Here is a 17,972-nt window from a genome sequence, read left to right as displayed (position 1 = left end):
TTTTTCCTCTGGCTGCTGACTCCCAGGGTATGTGAATAAATACCTCCTCCAGAATAATGCCTTTTGAGCAGAGCATAATCAACTACACTAATTTCAAGCTTCCAGTAATCAAGTCTTTACTGGGCTGCTCTTGCAATTGACTTTGCTATGATTAATGTGATATGTGCCCAAGTATGTAGCTCAGACAGATGAAGCAGGATAAATGAGCTCTGAAGAGAACAAGCCTTAGCCTCCCTAAAAGGAAGTATTCAGGAAAGCTAACAAAAGCTGGGGAGAAAACTTCTATCACCTTTGCTTGTTTAAACATTAATTGCATAGTACTGGAAAGCAATTTTTTCCTCTTCTGATGTTTAAAGTCAAATAAATAACTTTGTTAAAATACTGTAGGTTTTTAATTTCAGGCAGCTGTAAGTTATGAGAAGCTTTCCTGTTAACAGAACAGCAGGTGTGCCTGTATAGAAAGTTGAGTTAGCAAGGGAGTTTGCAAGTGTTAAGAATAGGTGGAATTTTTTTGTTAAATAATCTCTAATTAAAATTTATCAGCTGACTTTGGTTTATAGATTGACTGTAATTTTCATAGGATTGAATTGCAAGTGTTCTTGTCTCTTCAGATTAACTTCTGATATGCCGGTTGCTTTATGTTTTGTTTCTGTGTCTGGGCCCTAGGTAGTTTAGAAGAAGATAAGAAAGAAAGACTGACCTAAAAAAAAAAAAAAAAAAAAGAGAGATACAAAATGCGTGAAGTCTACGCTGTTGGCAATGGTATCTCTTTCTCTGGAGAAATGAGGTTGTTTCAATAATGAAATATAAAGATTGAAGTGCCCCAGACTGTCTCAATAATTAGAAGAGAGGGAATTCTGATTGAAAGCCGTTTGTAAAATAGCATAATGAATTAGGTGGCTGGGGTAAAGTAGGCTAATAATGAATGCATTATAGCAAGTGGAGTGACTCTGCAACCTACTTTCAGCCTTTGCTGTGTATGCAGTTTTCCTTTCAACATCTTAACATTTATTTTTCTTTTGTTACGATAAGGCCACAAAGACTTCAGGTTTGAGACCAATGGAACAAAAAGATACTAAAGCAGTACAAGAATTAATCAACACTTACTTGAAACAGTTTAATCTTGCTCCTGTGATGGATGAAGAAGAGGTAGCCCACTGGTTCCTGCCTCGGGATCATATTATTGACACTTATGTAGTAGAGGTAAAACATGCCCTAACTACTTCATGAATGTATATGTGAATGCCACTTACAAAAGTTCATATCAGCATTAAGTTTTTGAAATGTGGACAGTATGAAAAATGTATGCTATAGGTAGAATTTGATACCATGATTCTAAGCTTTGTTCTTTGTATTGCATTCTGTTAATGACAAAATGTTTGCTTGTGATAAACTGCAGTGCTCTTGTAACGGGATATTTTAAAGAAGGATTTTGAAATCTCAAAATACCACTATCTTGGAAATATTACAGAAAAAAACCTTACATATTTTAAAAACAACCCTTCCACCTGTATTCCTCCATTTTTTTCCATAGAGATATGACAAAATAATAAGCAGTGGTCTTCAAAACTTCTTTTCTAGAAAACAGGAAAAAGATACAATGACTGAGATAAGGATTTAGTTTGAATTCAGTTTGAATTCTCAGGTGTCTAAGTTTCTACCATACACCAGTTCAAAATTCTTTTTTTTTAAAGACCGATTTTACGGGCACCTGCTGGGGGAATTATGTTTTTTGATGGTCTGCTTCAGTAAAATATACTTTTTTCCAGTAAAAGAGTATGTGTGTATATATGTGTATGAATTTGTGTGTGTGTATATACGTGTATATGCATGAGTATACGTAAAATAGAGAGGTAAAAGTTAACATCTCTTGGTGCTGTCATGAGTTGCTGTCAGCTAGGAGTTCAATTATCTTGAAAATTATAATCTTTGTCCACTAACAAGATGGAGAGCGTCATCTGTTCCTAGCACTTACTCTTCCCTCCCCACCCTACCACCCCCACCCTCCAACCTCTTGGTCACAATGCTTCTCGCAAAATAAGCAGTGCAGGAATAGATTAGCATTTGGATTGGAAATCTCCAAGGCATGGCTGGAATAGCTGCGATAAAGCCAGTGGAGAAAGATACACTCTTCCCTTTGAGTCCATGCTAAATCAGTTGTAGACATTGTATTTAGATAGTGTATTACTTTGTTTAAAGTGATAAGGTTATTTGAAAATGATCAGCACTAACATCCTTAAAGCTACCAGCTCCTCACAGAAGCTGCGAGTTGTGAAGCTCAGTGTTCCCACACTGCAACTTGAATTTGTGCAGGAGTCTCAGCTGAATTTAGAAACTTACTGCTGCTGGAGATGAGAGGTCCTGCTCATCGGTTGTCATTGTCCAAGCTTAGCTTTCTACTTACTTTGTAGTGGGTCTAGTGCTCATTGGGCTCTTCCATGGTCTAATTTAATTTATTGTCCCTCCTTCTTTCTCCACCCCCTCTTCTTCCCCCCCTTCCCAGCTCCCTGGGTTGGTTTTTGGCTTTGTTGGTGAGTTGAAGCCTACAGAAGAGTCCACAAGCACCAGGATTAGCATGAGTGTGCCAATGACAGTGCCATTTTAACTGAACAGCGCAGTCTTCACTTGCTGGTTTTACACCATCTCTTGACTAGTTTTTCACTATACAAAATGTAGGTTTGTTAGTGCTTAAAATCTTTTTAAGACCTGTGTGACCTGGAGAAGCTAGTCTCAGATTTTTAAGTCATCTTTGTAATGTGCAGAGCTAAAACCTTAAAATACTCTGTATAATTCCTGGATTAATATTTTCATCGTCCTTACTGAATTTAGTGAGTGACTTAACTTTTCTGTTATTTGTTGTTAGTTTCTCTCTACTACAGAATCCATACTTGCTCTAAGACAATAGCTTTTTTGCATGTGATGGGTTCAACTCTTTTACTTTTCCTCTAGAAGTACCATCAATTTAAGGATCCACGTGAGGTCCTTCATTAAGCTCAAAATAGTGGGCACCAGTCATTCAAAAATAAAGCAAACAAGCAAGAACAAGCATTTGTGTGTCTCCTTTGCCTTATCTTCTTGGAGATATCAGGAGACCCAATCCGAATAGGAGGAGTGAAAATCTGGGTAGTTTTTTTTGTGCTCAGCATGTCAGTCATAACCCATGTAATAATTATTTCCCATTTCCTACTAATCTGCACTCTTGAAGATGGTTAAACTTCATTAGGTGCGTGAAATATTACGAAAGTCTATGTAGGATACTTTAGATTTCCATCTAAGTACCTTTTTTGATGACTACTGGTCTTACTAGAATTTCAATGTGATTTAGCACTGTTGTCTAGCAAACAGATTGTGCTTGTTGATTAATAATCACTAGAGCTGATTTAAATACACTTTGTATACCAGCACAGTATATTTTTTTTTCTGTTTTTAGAAACTTGAGAAAATTATTCCTCAATGTGAACTTCATCAGATTTTCAAAATATTCTTTTAAAAATAAGTTAAATTGGAAGAAAATTTCTGTACTTTTTTTGAAAGTGTGCTTTGTTTGCTTTTTTTATAGCAGGCTAAGCTTGGGAAACAAACTGAAATGCTTTGGCAATTGGTTGTCAAAATGTTATTGGTGTAATAGACTAGAAAAATCTAAATGTTTGTTTCCTTTTCTGAAGTGACCATTTCAGGCTTCAGTCTCGCTTTGATGTATAGATACATCCTTGGCAAGAATTCAATTTCTTCAAATCTTAGCCAAGTTTACCTGTTATACCATAATACTTACGGTTTGCAAGACTGTGCTGCATTTATTACTTACTTTCTGTAGAACTGCCATGTTGGCCTAACCAATAACTAAGTGGTTACTCCTTATTAATTGACTTTTCTTTTTTTTTTTTTTTGATAGGGCTCAAATGGTATTTTAACAGACTTCCTGAGTTTCTACACATTACCTTCAACAGTGATGCACCATCCTGTTCATAAAAGCCTCAAAGCTGCCTATTCCTTTTACAATATTCATACAGAGACCCCCCTCTTGGACTTAATGAATGATGCACTCATTATAGCTAAATTGGTAAGTTGGGGGGGGGGGGGGGGGCGGGTTCTGCTTCTTTCACAAAGTATTATTAGGAGTGGTGGCAAGGTAAGAACTGGCAGCAATTTATCCATGCCATTGCATTCTGTTTTCTTTTACTGTCTACAGCACAAAGTGCAGTTGATGAGACATATACTGTATATATATTAAAATATAAAACACTGTTCCTTTTTACTTTGAGTGATGCTAGGGAATGACAAGCGCATGAAGATCAAGCGTTTGCAATAGCTTGAACTTTGTAAACATCCAAGAGCACACTGACGACCATATTCATTAAGTACCAGAAGAATGGAAAGTATCACTAAAATAGTTTCCCTTGGAGATGAGTTAATAAGTTCTATTAAATACATTTTGTTTGTTTGTTTAAACTATTTTTTATTTCTACAACATGTAAAAGCTTATTTGTGCAAGCTTTATCATTTTATCTTGTTACTAATTGCTGCCCGTAAAGCTCTGTAGATGACGTCATGTTGTAGCTTTTAAGGACACCTTCATGCATGGCATTACACTGATAGATGGTTTAGTTGAGTGGAAGGGAAGAGACTATAAATGAAGTTTTAAAACATAAGAATTGTAAGAGTTTAGTCCTGTCTGATGAAAAACTAATGCTCAGCCCTTAATCATAAGGGTTTCATGGGAGCGCAGTGCAAACACCAATGGCAGTGTAGTCTGTGGTACGGAGCTGTGCAGGTGATGCACATCCCAGCACTCTGAATGAATCCTCAGAGACCTGTTTAGCCCTGACAATTCACAGCACTGCACAGGCTTCGTCCAGTCCATGGTATCCATTCTAGCAACCATTCCCAACACGCTGCAGAGCACAGGCATGTTTTCTGCTCCTCATGCTTGAAGCTTGCCCCTCCCAGCTGAAGTGTTGCTGCTGCACTGCTTGTGGTGTTACACCTACCAGATGAGTGCTCAATGCAAGCAAATGCTAGCTGTGCTCCAGCCGACCATGTTCAGAGCCGTCTGCACTGCATGTGGCACAGGGCTTTCTGTGTTGATCCTGTATGAAGCCAGTGATGGTCTGCAAAGGCTGTATCTGTTCAGAGTTCAGGCTGCATGAAAGCAGCCACATAGTCTTCAGCTTGTCTGTCTCAGCCGTGTTCATGCAGCACTGCAGCTGAGCTGATATCTATGACGCGAACTGCTTGCTGAGGCTTGTTGGCCTATAAGCAATATTGAGTTGAATAACTATTTGGCAAGGAAAACTCCTGGATAGTCATGGGGAATGTAGAACCCCATTATTCAGGCTCCAGAATAATACAAAAGGAAGTTCAGAGACAGACTTTGAAAGGTATTAAGATATATGAAGATACAGGAAGGTGGCTAGTATAATTTTCAGAAATGGCTAAAAATACTAGTACTACTTATTCTTAAAAGTCAAAGTGGAAAAAGGAATAAACGTTGGTCTCCATTTGAAGTGTGGCATAGGGAGCTGAGTGGCTGGCCATTCACTAGGCCACAGCTGGAACGGGTAAGGAAGCAGTTACGTGGTCTAACCACAAGGCTTTGCACCTTCCCCGGTCTACATTTCTCTCTGAATGTGATGTGTGATTCTTTTCTTTTAAATGGATCATCATATAGCTAGAATACTGGGATTTAGGTGCCTGTGGATTTCCAAAGTACGTGCTGGGCCTGTCTGCATCATTAGATGCCTAATTACATTTGCAGATCTGGCACTTGAACTTTTAGATGAGGAGAGGTGAGGCAAGGGAAGAGAAATGATAAATGCAGTCCTATTCACAGCTTTTTGTTTACAAATGTACTGGGTCTGGCTGGGATGGAGTTAACTTTCTTCCTAGCAGCCCATATGGTGCTGTGCTTTGTGTGCTTCGTATTTGTGACTAAACCAGGGCTGATAATAAAGCACTGTTTTGGCTATGGCTGAACAGTGCTTGCACAGCCTCAGGACTTTCTCTCACCCACAGTGAGTAGGCCGAGGGTGGGCAAGAAGTTGGGAGGGGACACAGCCAGGACAGCTGACCCCAACTGACCAAAGGGATATTCCACACCATACGATGTTGTGCTCCGCAATAAAGGCTGAAGGAAAGGAGGAGAAAGGTGGGGTGCTCCTGGTTATAGCATTTATCTTCCTGAACAACCATTATGCATGCTGGGACCTTGCTTTCCAGGAAGTGGCTTGACATCTGCCTGCCGATGGGAAGTAGGGAATGCATTCCTCTTTTTGCTTTGCTTGTGCGTGCAGCTTTTGCTTTCTCTATTAAACTGTCATTATTTCGATTTACAAGTCGTCTTGCCTTCCTTCTATTTTCTCCCCATCCCGTGGGAGAGGAGCAAGCGAAAGGCTGGGTGGGTGTTTGGCTGTTGGCTGGGGACAACCCACCACAGTCCTTTCTGTACTTTTACTCTCAAAGAATGCATTTTGGAGGTACAAATTCAACTCATCAAATTGCTTTTAGGGTTTGCGTGTCAGTTTAATGTTGATTTTTATCTTCATATTACACTATGTAAAATTAGCTTAGAACGAAGTCTAGTAAAGTCTTGGCAATTATAGGACAAAATGCCTGACCTCCAAAGCAAAACGCAAAATTTGGAGTTATGCACTTAGGTTCCATGTATTCTGCATGGAGAGAGTGAGATTTTCCAACAGGATAATCCCCCTCAAACCCTGCATATTTTATTGTTAAAGCTGACACTAAGTTTCTAGATCTAGAACTGGAGAGAGCTTATAAACAGGGAAGAAGTTCACTTCTGAGTCTCCTCTAATGGTCTGGCAGAGCTGTGGAGCAAGTATCTTTGAACAGGAACTTTTTTATACTTCTCGGAAGATACTAACCTGAACCTAATCTACTGATGTTTAGATAGTGAATTAAAACTACATCTGTAGACTTCATCATTTATTTGAATTTTGAATGCTTAATTGCAGAGCTTCATTAGTGTGTCTGTACATACAGTGTGTCTCTGTTCTCCCCTGCTTCCCGTCCTGCCTTCTGAGATTTCTGTTACTGTCTGTTACTAACTTGGAATCCTTCAAAATTTACTTCTTTAGATGCCAAGTGTCAAATCCTTGCTACCTTATTTGTCTTGTTTCTCTGTGTTTTTCACAGCACATTTAACTTAGCATAGTTTCATCTGCACACAGAATGATCTTTGTGTAAGGTAGTTGGAGAACCTTACTAAACTTACTGTCTGTGCTTTGTGACTCTTAAAAAAGAGTCCTAAACTGATGTAGAGCTTAAAATGCTCTTTTTCTTCAACCCCCTTTTTTCCTAATATGGGGTACTTATTTAAAAGAAAAACAAAATACATCTAGTTTTTAATACTGAGTAAAGAATGTTCCTTACCATCTTCTTGTGCTTAAGTAACTGAGCATTATTGTTTTGTAACTTATTTTTATCTTAGAGTATAGAAAGTCTTGCTGGCGCACTGCCTTTGTGCTGTTAAGACTCCAAGATATTAGGTCAGACTCCCTTGCAGTTAGTTGCAAATAAATGGACTTTTATATCCAGGCCCCCAAACAAATTCAGCTATTCGTACATGAAGATTGTCACTGTGATGGCTTAACTGACCTTGTTTTTATGTTGCTTGTTAAGAGTTCGCAGTGAGTTGGGATTTGAGTATGTTTGTGATGCCGCACAAAACCCTGAGACTAATTCAGCTATGTGGCTGTTCTGAGAGCAAAATGGGTCTTTGAGTGGTGAATTTGGGAGGCTGATGAAAAGAGGAGTTGGTAGAGGGTGCATGAGTACGGGAGGGAGAGTAACATGTGAAAGATTGGCATTTTAAAGACAATGGCATTTCAGAAAAGGGCCAAGTCACAAAAATATGTTTATCATTAACAGAATGATAAATGGCTGAAAAACACCATAAGCTGTATTTATGCAGCTTTAGCTGCAATAGGCCATGTGTGTCAAAACACTGTATGCGACTGTAAAAAACACATATTTATAAGGATAAAATAATCGATAATGCTTTAGGGACTCTTCAGACCTTTACCCCTGAAAGTGGCTTTAGGATTCCTACCCTTGTGGAGATAATCTTCAAGCAAAGTTGTGCCTTATACTTCACTTTTTATTGGGAAGAATTCTTTGTGTGTGTACCTAATTAAAAGGCAAGATTTATTCCCCTGTCTTTTTTTCCACTTAATTAGCCTAGTCTCTTGGATATTGTATGGCACTGTGTAAAGTATCATTTGTGCGTCATTTGAAACTTTTAAAAGTAAAATTTTAAAAAATGTTTTCCTATTGCCAGAAAGGATTTGATGTGTTCAATGCACTAGACTTAATGGAGAACAAAACATTCCTGGAAAAACTCAAGTTTGGGATTGGAGATGGAAATTTGCAGTATTATTTGTACAACTGGAGGTGTCCTGGCATGGAATCCGAAAAGGTAAGGAAGAAAAAAAGAGCTTCTGAATTCTGTTAGGTATAATGGTACATTAATCTACGCTGGCCAAAATGGGCAGAAGTTTTAAAATAACTTTTTTAATTGGTCATATTTAAGATCCATAATTGAGGTGCAGAAAACTAATGATGTTTAGATTTATTGCCATACCTGAACTTAAAATATTATATTTTTCTTCTTCCTTTAGGTTGGTCTTGTATTACAATGAGAACACTTATGTTTCTAGAACTCTGAGGTCATCGTTTGAGTTAATTTGATCTCCATAACTCTTGGAATGGTATTGTTCAAGAGGAGTAAAAGCACAACGTCAGTGATACTGAAATAGTCCATTAAACCTGAACAATGAAGACATCCATATGTGACCAAATTTATGCATTTTCAGATAGATCAGAAGGTCCATGAAACTCTTTTATTGTCCATGAAAAGAATAAAAGCACATTCATTTAAGTTTCAAAGCTTAGCTTGCACCTTGATGAGAAGAAGGTATTTTTTTTCCACTCTGTAGAAAAGACTGTTTTGTACAAACTGAACTTCAGTGGTGGATTAGGGTACAAAAATATTTGCTATTATGTGGATGAACTGCTGCATTTCTATTTATTAAGTGGTGGTGTATGTTTGTCAGTGTAACAGAATGAAGGATACAAACTTGAGTATCTTTGCTTATTTACGTCACGTGGATATCATCATTTGGGGGAAAATCATGAAGTACGATACGTTTGTAGCTCTACGAAAGTCCTGGATGTTTTTGTAACTGGAGCAGTATGACAATGTACTGGTTTAACTAGTGCATTTGTTTCTCCATAAGCAACGCTGCCAAATCAATAAAAATACAGATTTGTACTTTGATCTTCAATAGATCAGTGGATTGATTTAACAGTATCGCACTGTTCAGTGCAGGTGTTATCTATGTTGCCGGAATGATAATACATTACTGTACTTAATTTACAGTTGTGGCACAAAACCTTAGTTTTTCCTCAGTAGAATAACATCAGCCTGTGTGTAAAACTAAGAATTTTAGTAGTGCTATCAGGATATTTATAGTTTGAATGTTTTCAACGCTTCTGCGAAATTGCACATATTCCTTTGTCTACTTTGATTTCCTATGAAGTCTGTAATTCTAATGAAAAGTATCTTGTGTAAATACGTATTCATAAATTGTTCCTGGTAGTGTTTTTATCCTGACTTTGGAATAAGAAGTTTTGCTATATATGTGGCTGGTAAGCAGAAGAGAAATGCTCTACCCTCAGTCCTTGGAAGTCTCTGTACTGCACTTCCTGAAACGTAGGAGGGCTGATCTTTGTTGTTGAGGGGAGCTGTTTTAATTCCCTCATGAATGCTCGGCAACCAGAGCGGCTTCTGAAGCACTTTATATGCATTCCAGCATAGCGTCATAGCTAGATATGATAGCAGTTCTTTCAGCTCACGGATGCTGCAGTAACGTGAGCACCAAGAAAATCTGCAGTAAGAAACTGTTCTAGCTGAAAGTGCCAAATTGTGGTAGTGAAGCCTCAGTGCTGTGAGCATCTTTTGAATGTGACTTGAATATCTCATGAAATGCAAATGTCTAAACTTTCCTTTTAAACATGCCTGTAATTCTGACAGCAGATTTTGCTGAAAGTTGAATTCTGTACCTGAAAACATCAATTTAGATGAAGATAAATTTGTCTGTTCTTCATAACTGCTAGCCCTACCCACCTCCTTATAGCAGTGGGGTTTTTCTTTCTTCCTGCTCCTCTTCCAGAGTGTGAATGGCTTGTGGTTTGGTTTCTTTTACTTTTTGAATTGTGGTGAGAGGATTCTGCCCTAGAGACAGTGATAAATGCTTTCCCTTATTGCGTTACAGCTCTGTGATTAAAGCATTCGACCTCCTTCAAACAAAGGAAGGGATTGAACGTGCTTTGTCTGACCCCTGGATGTGCACCAGCTCGGGACCTCATGAATTTAAAAGGGCTTCAAAGGAGATCTTTCAGACATCTAATGGTGCAGTTGGGCTTTACAACTTTGGCCACTCTGATACCTGTCTGCTAGTAGCAGTCATAACAGATGGTGCAGGGGGAGCTTGGACTCCCTGTGTGAGGCCTGAGCAGAACTAAGTGCCTGAAAATGTAATCGATGGTAGTGATATCTGAGGTAACAAGAAGGATTTAATCTCAACTCCATCGAAGACTTAAGTTCTTAATTCCCAAAAGGCAGGAAGGTGCCTTCCTGGCTGGGCATTTGCATTGGAGCCGGCTGTGATGAGGAGGAGGTTCACCAAGGGGCTTGGTGTGTTCTGCTTGAGCTTTAAAGGCAGAGCCTCGGAAATCCTTGCTCAGCTGCTGCCTAACATGAGGTGGGACAGCAGGGCATAGCTCTGCCCTCATGGCTGAGGGACCTCCTTGCTTGGGAATGATCACAGCCCAGCTCTCCCTAATCTGGATGGGTGGTCTTGAATGCCAGGTGAAAGATATGCTCATGTTCTCTGCCTTCCCTCCCCTCAAAAAAATGCAAGTGGAAGAAATGGTAGGCAGACATTTTCTTTTCCCCTCTCTTCTCTGAAATCAGAAGGCAAATCCTCCCCGGTACTATTGTTTGGAAAAGCGTTGAGGCCACGATGGGACCAAATATGTCCAGGTAGACAGACTTAAACCTGGGTTTCCTGCAGCCTGGGTTTCTGCCCTGATCTTGGCATAATCGCACATGAAGGAAGGAATGTGGCCGCTCTTGTGCTGTCTTCTGGGAAAACAATGCCATTTGCTTCTGAATCTGAGGGGTAAACTTCTCTGTCTTGTTTTCTGGCTCACACTGCGTGTTAACTGAGGGGAAGGAGGGCAGAGCTGTGCTCCTGTAGAAGCTGTGCAGTGCTGTAGCTGAGAGAGAAAACTTACTGGGCCAGAGAGCATGAGGGAAGCGGGCATCTGAGCCCGAGTGCTGGGGCAGTTCCTGGAGAGTTCTGTTCATGAACCTGTGTGTGTTACCCAACAGCTGTGTAATCCAACATGTTCTCTTCTGTCCCTGTTGAGTGCTCAAACCTTTCGGCTAGCTGTGCTCTTCACCTCAAGTGCTTTGCTGAAGTATCACAGCATCAAGATGTGAATCTTGAAGGTGTCCCAGCCTGCACCCATGCAATAGGACAGTTACTCAGGAGGTGGAAATTGTGGCAACTCACTCTTGCTTCCTAAGCGGGTCCTTAAGAAAAAGTTATTATCTGTGTGGGCGCCACTGTCAGCAGCTCAACAGGAGAGGCTCTTCTGCTGTATCCAAAAGTTGAACCTGAGCATTAGGCTTGCTATGAACAGCTACCAGGTAAGACTCCTCAAAACCTAGTAGATGGTTTCACAAAGGTGGGCAAACTTAAGGCTCACTCCACCACCTTTCCCACCAGTCTTTTGAAATGTCTGTAATTTCTTTCCCAGAGTAACTTCCTATCTGTGGAGGGGACATGAATCCCAGAAGAGAGCTATAGACCTGGGCAGGCAGCGAAGTGCTTGAAAGATGATTGCTGCACTTACTTACATTCTTTACCAAAGCTAATCCTCATGCTCTGTTTAAAGGCTAAGATTTAAGTGTTACAGTTAGCCAGCATGGGAATTAAATACAGTAGTGCTAGCATGCCTTCAAACTTTTATGCATCCAAAAAGCCAAAACAAAGGACATGTACGAAGGACTGCGAAGCAAGGCAAAAAAACCTCACCTCTTCTTGCCACCCTCAGCCAGGGAGGGAAAAAATTTGGGCATTAAATGTCTTAGTTCGTTTAGACTTCAGGGAGCATCATGACTACAGAATCATTGCTAATGCCTTCCTTTGTAGTTGGTATCATGAACTAAAGTCACTTCTAAATAAATCCAAAATACAGATAAGCTATCTGATAGCACTGGAAGTCTGGATTAGCGAATCCCTGAAAACTACAACATGTAAATTCCATCTTTAAGGAACAACAAAGTAACTCAGTTAAGGTATTTTACACTTTCTTCTACAGTATTGTACTGACTTTTGCTTAAAACATAGAGCGACAAGTAAATTCCTGGGCTGTTGATTCCGATTGTCTGAATTGCAGCACTATTCCCTTTCCTTCCTACAACACAACCGTCTCATTAGGAAACTGTAGTCCCCAGTAAAGCTAAAGGAAACTCAAAAGTTATGTGGTATGTTTTCAGTCTTGTAGTGGTTATAGCTGTCATCTACTTTACATACAACAGTATATGGCTTATCTCAGTTTCCTGGGAAATAATTTTAGACTCCATTTAGAAATCAAATTGAGTTTAGGTTAGTTTACATTTTCTCATGGGATATGTGTTAATAGTTTGCATATGGAAGTCTTTTTTCAAAATGCAGCAGTAGTAATTTGGTTTTGTTCTGTATTTGAAAATAAAGTTTTTCCTTCAGCATATCGGACACCAGGTATTAGATGGAACCCAAGTCTGCATACATTCTTGACCAAAACAACTTTATTGTTCAGCAGAGCAAACTATGGAAGTTCAAAAGGGAAGTCCGCCTGTGCTGTTACAGCTGTTTACTTGAAACAAGCATTGAACCAGCTTTAAAAGAGTTATACTGGCATGGACCTTTGTTTAAATAAACTTTCACTTTTGGTATTGATTTGTTTGAATAATTATACTTAAATCTGTTTTGCTTGAAGCATGTTCATCTGTATAAAAATACAAAGTTTGTTTAATGCTTTGCATTAATTCCAAAGATGTACTTATGATGTCTTAAATTACATCGGCATATTCATTACTGATTTTAACTCTGCAAATGAAATATTTACCCCCCAGGTAAAGACTCACACCCAAGTTTGAGCAATATTCTTTATTAAAGCAGAAAGTACCCCAACTGAATGCAACATAAAGTTCACCTTGTATTCAAGTGCTTTACACTGTAAAGCCTAACAAATATTTCAGTTCGAGCTGTACCCCATGCTGCATTAAAAAAATCAGTTTAATATGAAGAACCAAACTAAAATCAGTTATGCTGAAAAAGCTTTTTTCTTTTTGCGAGGTGGTTTCTTTATCTTATTTGGATTTGGAACAAGTTTCTTGATTTTCAAAGGCTGCAAAATTACATTTGAAAGATCGAGCTGATTGCTTTCCGAACGCTTCCGTTTCTGGCTTGTGAGCTCATCCCCCTGTGCCTCTGCAAGCTGCTCGGGTTCCTGATTTCCTGAAGAATCTGTATGTGCATAAGCCACCGATTCTTCAGTTCTGTACTGAAACCATGGCACTTCCAAAGCTGGTATCTTTGGAATTATTGCTTCTATTGCTTCAGTAAATTTATCAGACTGCTTTTTAAAGCCTAGTGCTAAAATGGATGTTAAGCCAAGAAGTGGTGCAACTGTTTCACTGAGACGGGGAACCTGGCCTGCTGGTGTGGCTCGACTTGCACTCAGCTGAATAAGATGCGATGTGATCATGGCAGGTTTTGCAGACTTGCACACCAGCAAGAGAAGTAGCTCATTTTTTTCCAATGCTTTTGTAACTTCATTAATTCCAATAGCAAGCTGTCTTCTGATACTTACATCAGTCCACCCTGGTTTTTGTTGATGGCCACCTGTTTCCTCTTCTTTAGGGAGTTCATTGGTGCTAGCATCACACTTTCTTTCCATTTGTTTTTTTGTAAGGGAACGTTTTTTCTTTCTTGGAGTTTCAATCTTTTTAAGTCCAATACGTTTAATCCTTTCTTCTAAAGTCTGCAGTATAAAATGCATATCTTCTCCATCTATGGTTTTCCACTGAAAAACAAAGGGGTTATCTAGACATGTTTTTACAGTGATTTTCTTTGCTTTACGAAGTGTTGCCGTCCCTCGCTGAATAACAGACATCCTGAGGTTCTTTTGTGTTTTGCCACCCTAGCTGTGGAGGGAAGAAAGAGGTAAACACTAGTTCAAATACTGTACTGTTTGCTGTGGACACCATTACTAGAAGCTTCTCTTGGGAATGCAGAAGAGAAACATCGCATCTCAAAGTGATACTGGCAACTATCACCCTCCTCACATTAGCTCAGTGCTAATCTTTAACAAATCTTTCACAGAGCACATGCTGTGCTGCTTCTTTTCTTTTTTGTTTTTTAAAAATAAATAACAAAACCCAGCAGATGGGACAGCAAGGCAACACAAATGACAAGAGACCCTTCTGAAGCTGAACGAAAGCAGCTGGAGGTATTACAGTTTAAAAAAAAAAAACCAAACCAACAACCCCCCCCAGAACCACAAGCTGAAGGACCACTCAATTTTCACTGTTGCGTAGCTGCATTGTAGCAGTATTGTGACATGGGGGGAGGGGGGAAGTGGAATCACAACATGAAACAAGCTCCAAGTTCCTGAATTATTAAGGATTTTTAAAACTTTAATTTGCCTTTTCCTTCTTTAATCTATGTCTTGTATTTGTCTGCATTTAGAAGGTGTGATAGAAATCTGCAGACTCTATTAATTTATGCTTTCAGTGAAGGAAGGCAATCCTCTACAGGCCTCCAGAAAGTTCAGAAGGGGTCTTTTACTCTTGTGTCACCTAGACCATGCCTTTAGGGATGAGAAAAATGAAACGGGAGCAGAGAAAGTATAATTGTTCTAGCTCCGATTGATCTCGTCCAGAGTAACAGTGAAGACAAGAAGGCAGGCCTGATTACAGGTCCTGGTAACTCAGGAAGTCCCCATACTCCTGCTTGAGTTACTACTCACCATCTCCTTGCTGAACTAGTAATATCTTCATTGTTGCACAGCCAAGCTTACAGCACAAGAGCAGCTCAGGTTTCAAATCAGGAGAAATATGACATGACTCTCTCCTAGTTTTCCTAGTTACCCAAGTAGACATATGGATAGCATTTATGTATATCTCTTGAGTGGCAGCCTTTAGATATTCACAAAATACCATTTTGCTAGTCATATCAGTTCTCTGTGTACTGGTAGTAAGCTACCTTGATATAAAAAAAAAGACAAACCTCATCTTCACTAAAATTCCCCCCTGCCATAAAGCAACATCTATCTGGAGGGATCTTCCCTCAGTTAAACCCTTATCTGGGAGCCAGTAGGGGAAATGCACTGAGCAGAGTTGTATCAATGCGATGCGAACTGTGAAGCTGCTACCCACAATGAGAGTCAAAAACACAGAATTAGTTTTCAGAGAACAGTAAAACTGAGTAAGTATTTCAAAATACAACAAGGCACTGTGTCCCTCTCTCAGTACTCTCAGAAGAACCTATGAAATGCCCTGCAGGGCCACCCAGGCAATGGTCCCTCCAGCCCAGTTGTCTGCCTCCAACACTGGGAACTGGAGAAACTGGGGAGGGCAGGGCCGCAATTCCCTTCTGCTCCCAAGCACCCAGAATGGTTGCATTAGGGATGGAAGATCTGCCGACTTGTTTTATTAGACCTTTATGGAGCTATTGTCCATGCAGTTACCTAATCCCTTTTGCTTACCATCACAGTGGCAACAACCAAAAAGTGGAAACAACTAAAGAATGGAAATGACCACTAGAAATATGTGACTGAGTTAGAAATGGAAGCTTACGATATGTTTAAACAAAAAAAAAGTTCTGGGTTATCTTTTTTAAACGCTTTCAATTAGGGATGCTCTGATGACCTTTTACAGGGGGTATCAAGCAAAGTCAGCAACAGACTTGTCTGAGAAAGAAGCAAAACATGAGAGACTTCACAGCTGAAAGATTACATTTTTCTTTTCAAAACGGGCACTACTAAGGAAAACAAGCATGCAGGAATAGGAAATAAAGCAACGAGGCCAAAAAAACCCCGCTAAGCTCCTCCACCTCGCACCAGCGTCACGACCCCCTCGCTTCCTGCGGAAGGGAAAACCGGGGAAACACCGCCCACGTTTACCTCCGCCAGAAACCCCGCTCCAAACGCTTGCTCTCCAGACCGCTCCGTGAACGCCTTCAGCCACCTCCTGACAACAAGGAAACGCGGGTTAAAACACGGCTCCAGCAGAACGCGCTGCAAACGCACCGGCGGGTCCCTGAGGGAGAGAGCTCCACCCGCCTCCTTCGGCCGCGCTACCTCACCGCCTGGCCCGCAGGAGTCGCCTCCGCCGGGCCCCTACCCGCCCGCCTGCCCGCGGAGCTGCTGCAGGCCGGGCCGGGCCCAGACTGCCGCCGCCACGGGAGCGGGCCGGCCTCCCCCGCCCGACCGCAGGGCCGTAGCAGGGTCCGGGCCGCAACCGCCCCGCTCCCGCCCGGCGGCGAGCTAGCCCTACCTCCACCGCGGCCTGCGCCAGCCGCCCCGCTCCCCGGGCACACGCCGTCGGTCGCAGCACGTCGGCGCCCAGCGCGGCCCCGCTCCGCCCCTCAGCGCTCCCCTCGGCCCGCCTCTGCGCCGGCACGGCGGGCTCTCGCCGCCGCCGCTGCCCGCCTCCGGTCGCCTTCAGCTGCTGCCGCCGCCGCCGCCGGGCGGGGCGGGCCCTCCCGCCCCCGGGGCCGTGTCCGGAGCGGGCTGAGGAGGAGCAGCGCAGGAGCGGCCCAAGGGAAGACAGGGAGGGAGGGCGGGAAGCGTGTAGCTCGGCCGGCCGAGAAATGCCGGGCTAGTGGCGGGTGCGGCGCGGAGCCACCGACACCCGAGTCCCGGCTGGGGTGGCTCGGCGGGCAGTGGGGGCGGTGCAGACGGGCCAGGCTCCCCGGGAGGCCGCCTGCTGCACGTCCCTGGGCTGCGGTCAGTGCCGCGTAGAGAAATAGCGCCTTGCTGTCTGATTAAAGGCAGCGTTAAAATGCTGATGCTAGAAACCTGCGCTTGGTGGGTCCCACCGCAGGTTTAGCACTGGCGTTTCCTCATTTTGAATGCTACCATAAATTACTTTATAGGTGATAGTAGATCTGCTTTGTCGTACGTCATCTAATGAAATCACGGCCAAGTAGAGTCAACAGGTGCTTCATAGGGACTTTACAGCAATACGGGCATTTCTCACTGCCGTTTAATAAGTGATGTATTGTGTGCATACATCGTATTCTGTAACAATAAGATGACAGGTAAGAACTGGTTACATTCAGTGTTTCCCACAATCTGCCCTGAGCCACTAACAGATATTTACAAACACGTTCAGTTTCTATATTCACCTTAGTGCACAACATGGTTGCGCAAAGCCTCTTGTACCTGAAAGAGCAGAGCTTCCCCAGCAAAAATAATGGCATCATCGCTTCATGGTGGTGGAGATGAGAGTTGATGGAGTTGTTTTCAAATTTTTTTAAATCTCCTTTTATTTACTGGAATTTACTTGGTTTGTTTTCTCGTTAAGTCCTGGCTTAATTTAACCTGGACTTCAGTTGAGGGGAAACACTTTTTACATGGGTTTATGGAAGTTAGTGGATTTAAAAATGCTGCAGCATATAGTATTGTGATTAAACCATGATTAAGGAATGATGAATATAAATGTATAGAGGCGTGAATATAAATCATTTATGAATTGATAGATAAGCAGGGATGGATTTTTTTTCCTTTAATGGTTCCAGTTGTAGGCTAGTTTATCAATTAATTTAAAATTCTTTTTTTTATTCTGTCTTTAGTAGAGTAAAGAAAAAAAGCAGCATTCCTAAGGTATTTTGTGT

The 17,972-nt window shown here is 41.3% G+C and overlaps 2 protein-coding genes across 2 annotated transcripts in view; one reads left to right on the top strand and one right to left on the bottom strand.

Moving 5' to 3' along the window:
- NMT2 (N-myristoyltransferase 2) overlaps window positions 1–9,302 on the top strand; it is a 34,827-nt gene extending 25,525 nt beyond the window's left edge. Inside the window, exons 9-12 of the mRNA XM_050891068.1 lie at window positions 1,033–1,203; window positions 3,893–4,060; window positions 8,297–8,434; window positions 8,637–9,302. Coding sequence (XP_050747025.1) covers window positions 1,033–1,203; window positions 3,893–4,060; window positions 8,297–8,434; window positions 8,637–8,657 — 498 coding nt within the window. The 3' untranslated portion in view covers window positions 8,658–9,302. The remainder of the gene's footprint in view (window positions 1–1,032; window positions 1,204–3,892; window positions 4,061–8,296; window positions 8,435–8,636) is intronic.
- Window positions 9,303–13,126: 3,824 nt separating this feature from the next.
- Window positions 13,127–16,975, bottom strand: RPP38 (ribonuclease P/MRP subunit p38). Its single transcript, XM_050891069.1, has 3 exons — window positions 16,631–16,975; window positions 16,258–16,324; window positions 13,127–14,278 (listed from the first exon to the last, which is right to left on the bottom strand). The coding sequence occupies exon 3, from the start codon at window positions 14,245–14,247 to the stop codon at window positions 13,396–13,398; it is 852 nt and encodes a 283-aa protein (XP_050747026.1). The 5' UTR covers window positions 14,248–14,278; window positions 16,258–16,324; window positions 16,631–16,975; the 3' UTR covers window positions 13,127–13,395.
- Window positions 16,976–17,972: the final 997 nt, after the last annotated feature.

This window comes from Gymnogyps californianus, chromosome 2 (genome assembly GCF_018139145.2).
Source record: "Gymnogyps californianus isolate 813 chromosome 2, ASM1813914v2, whole genome shotgun sequence".
NCBI classification, from domain to species: Eukaryota; Metazoa; Chordata; class Aves; order Accipitriformes; family Cathartidae; genus Gymnogyps; species Gymnogyps californianus.
This window is presented reverse-complemented; position numbering and strand designations above follow the sequence as displayed.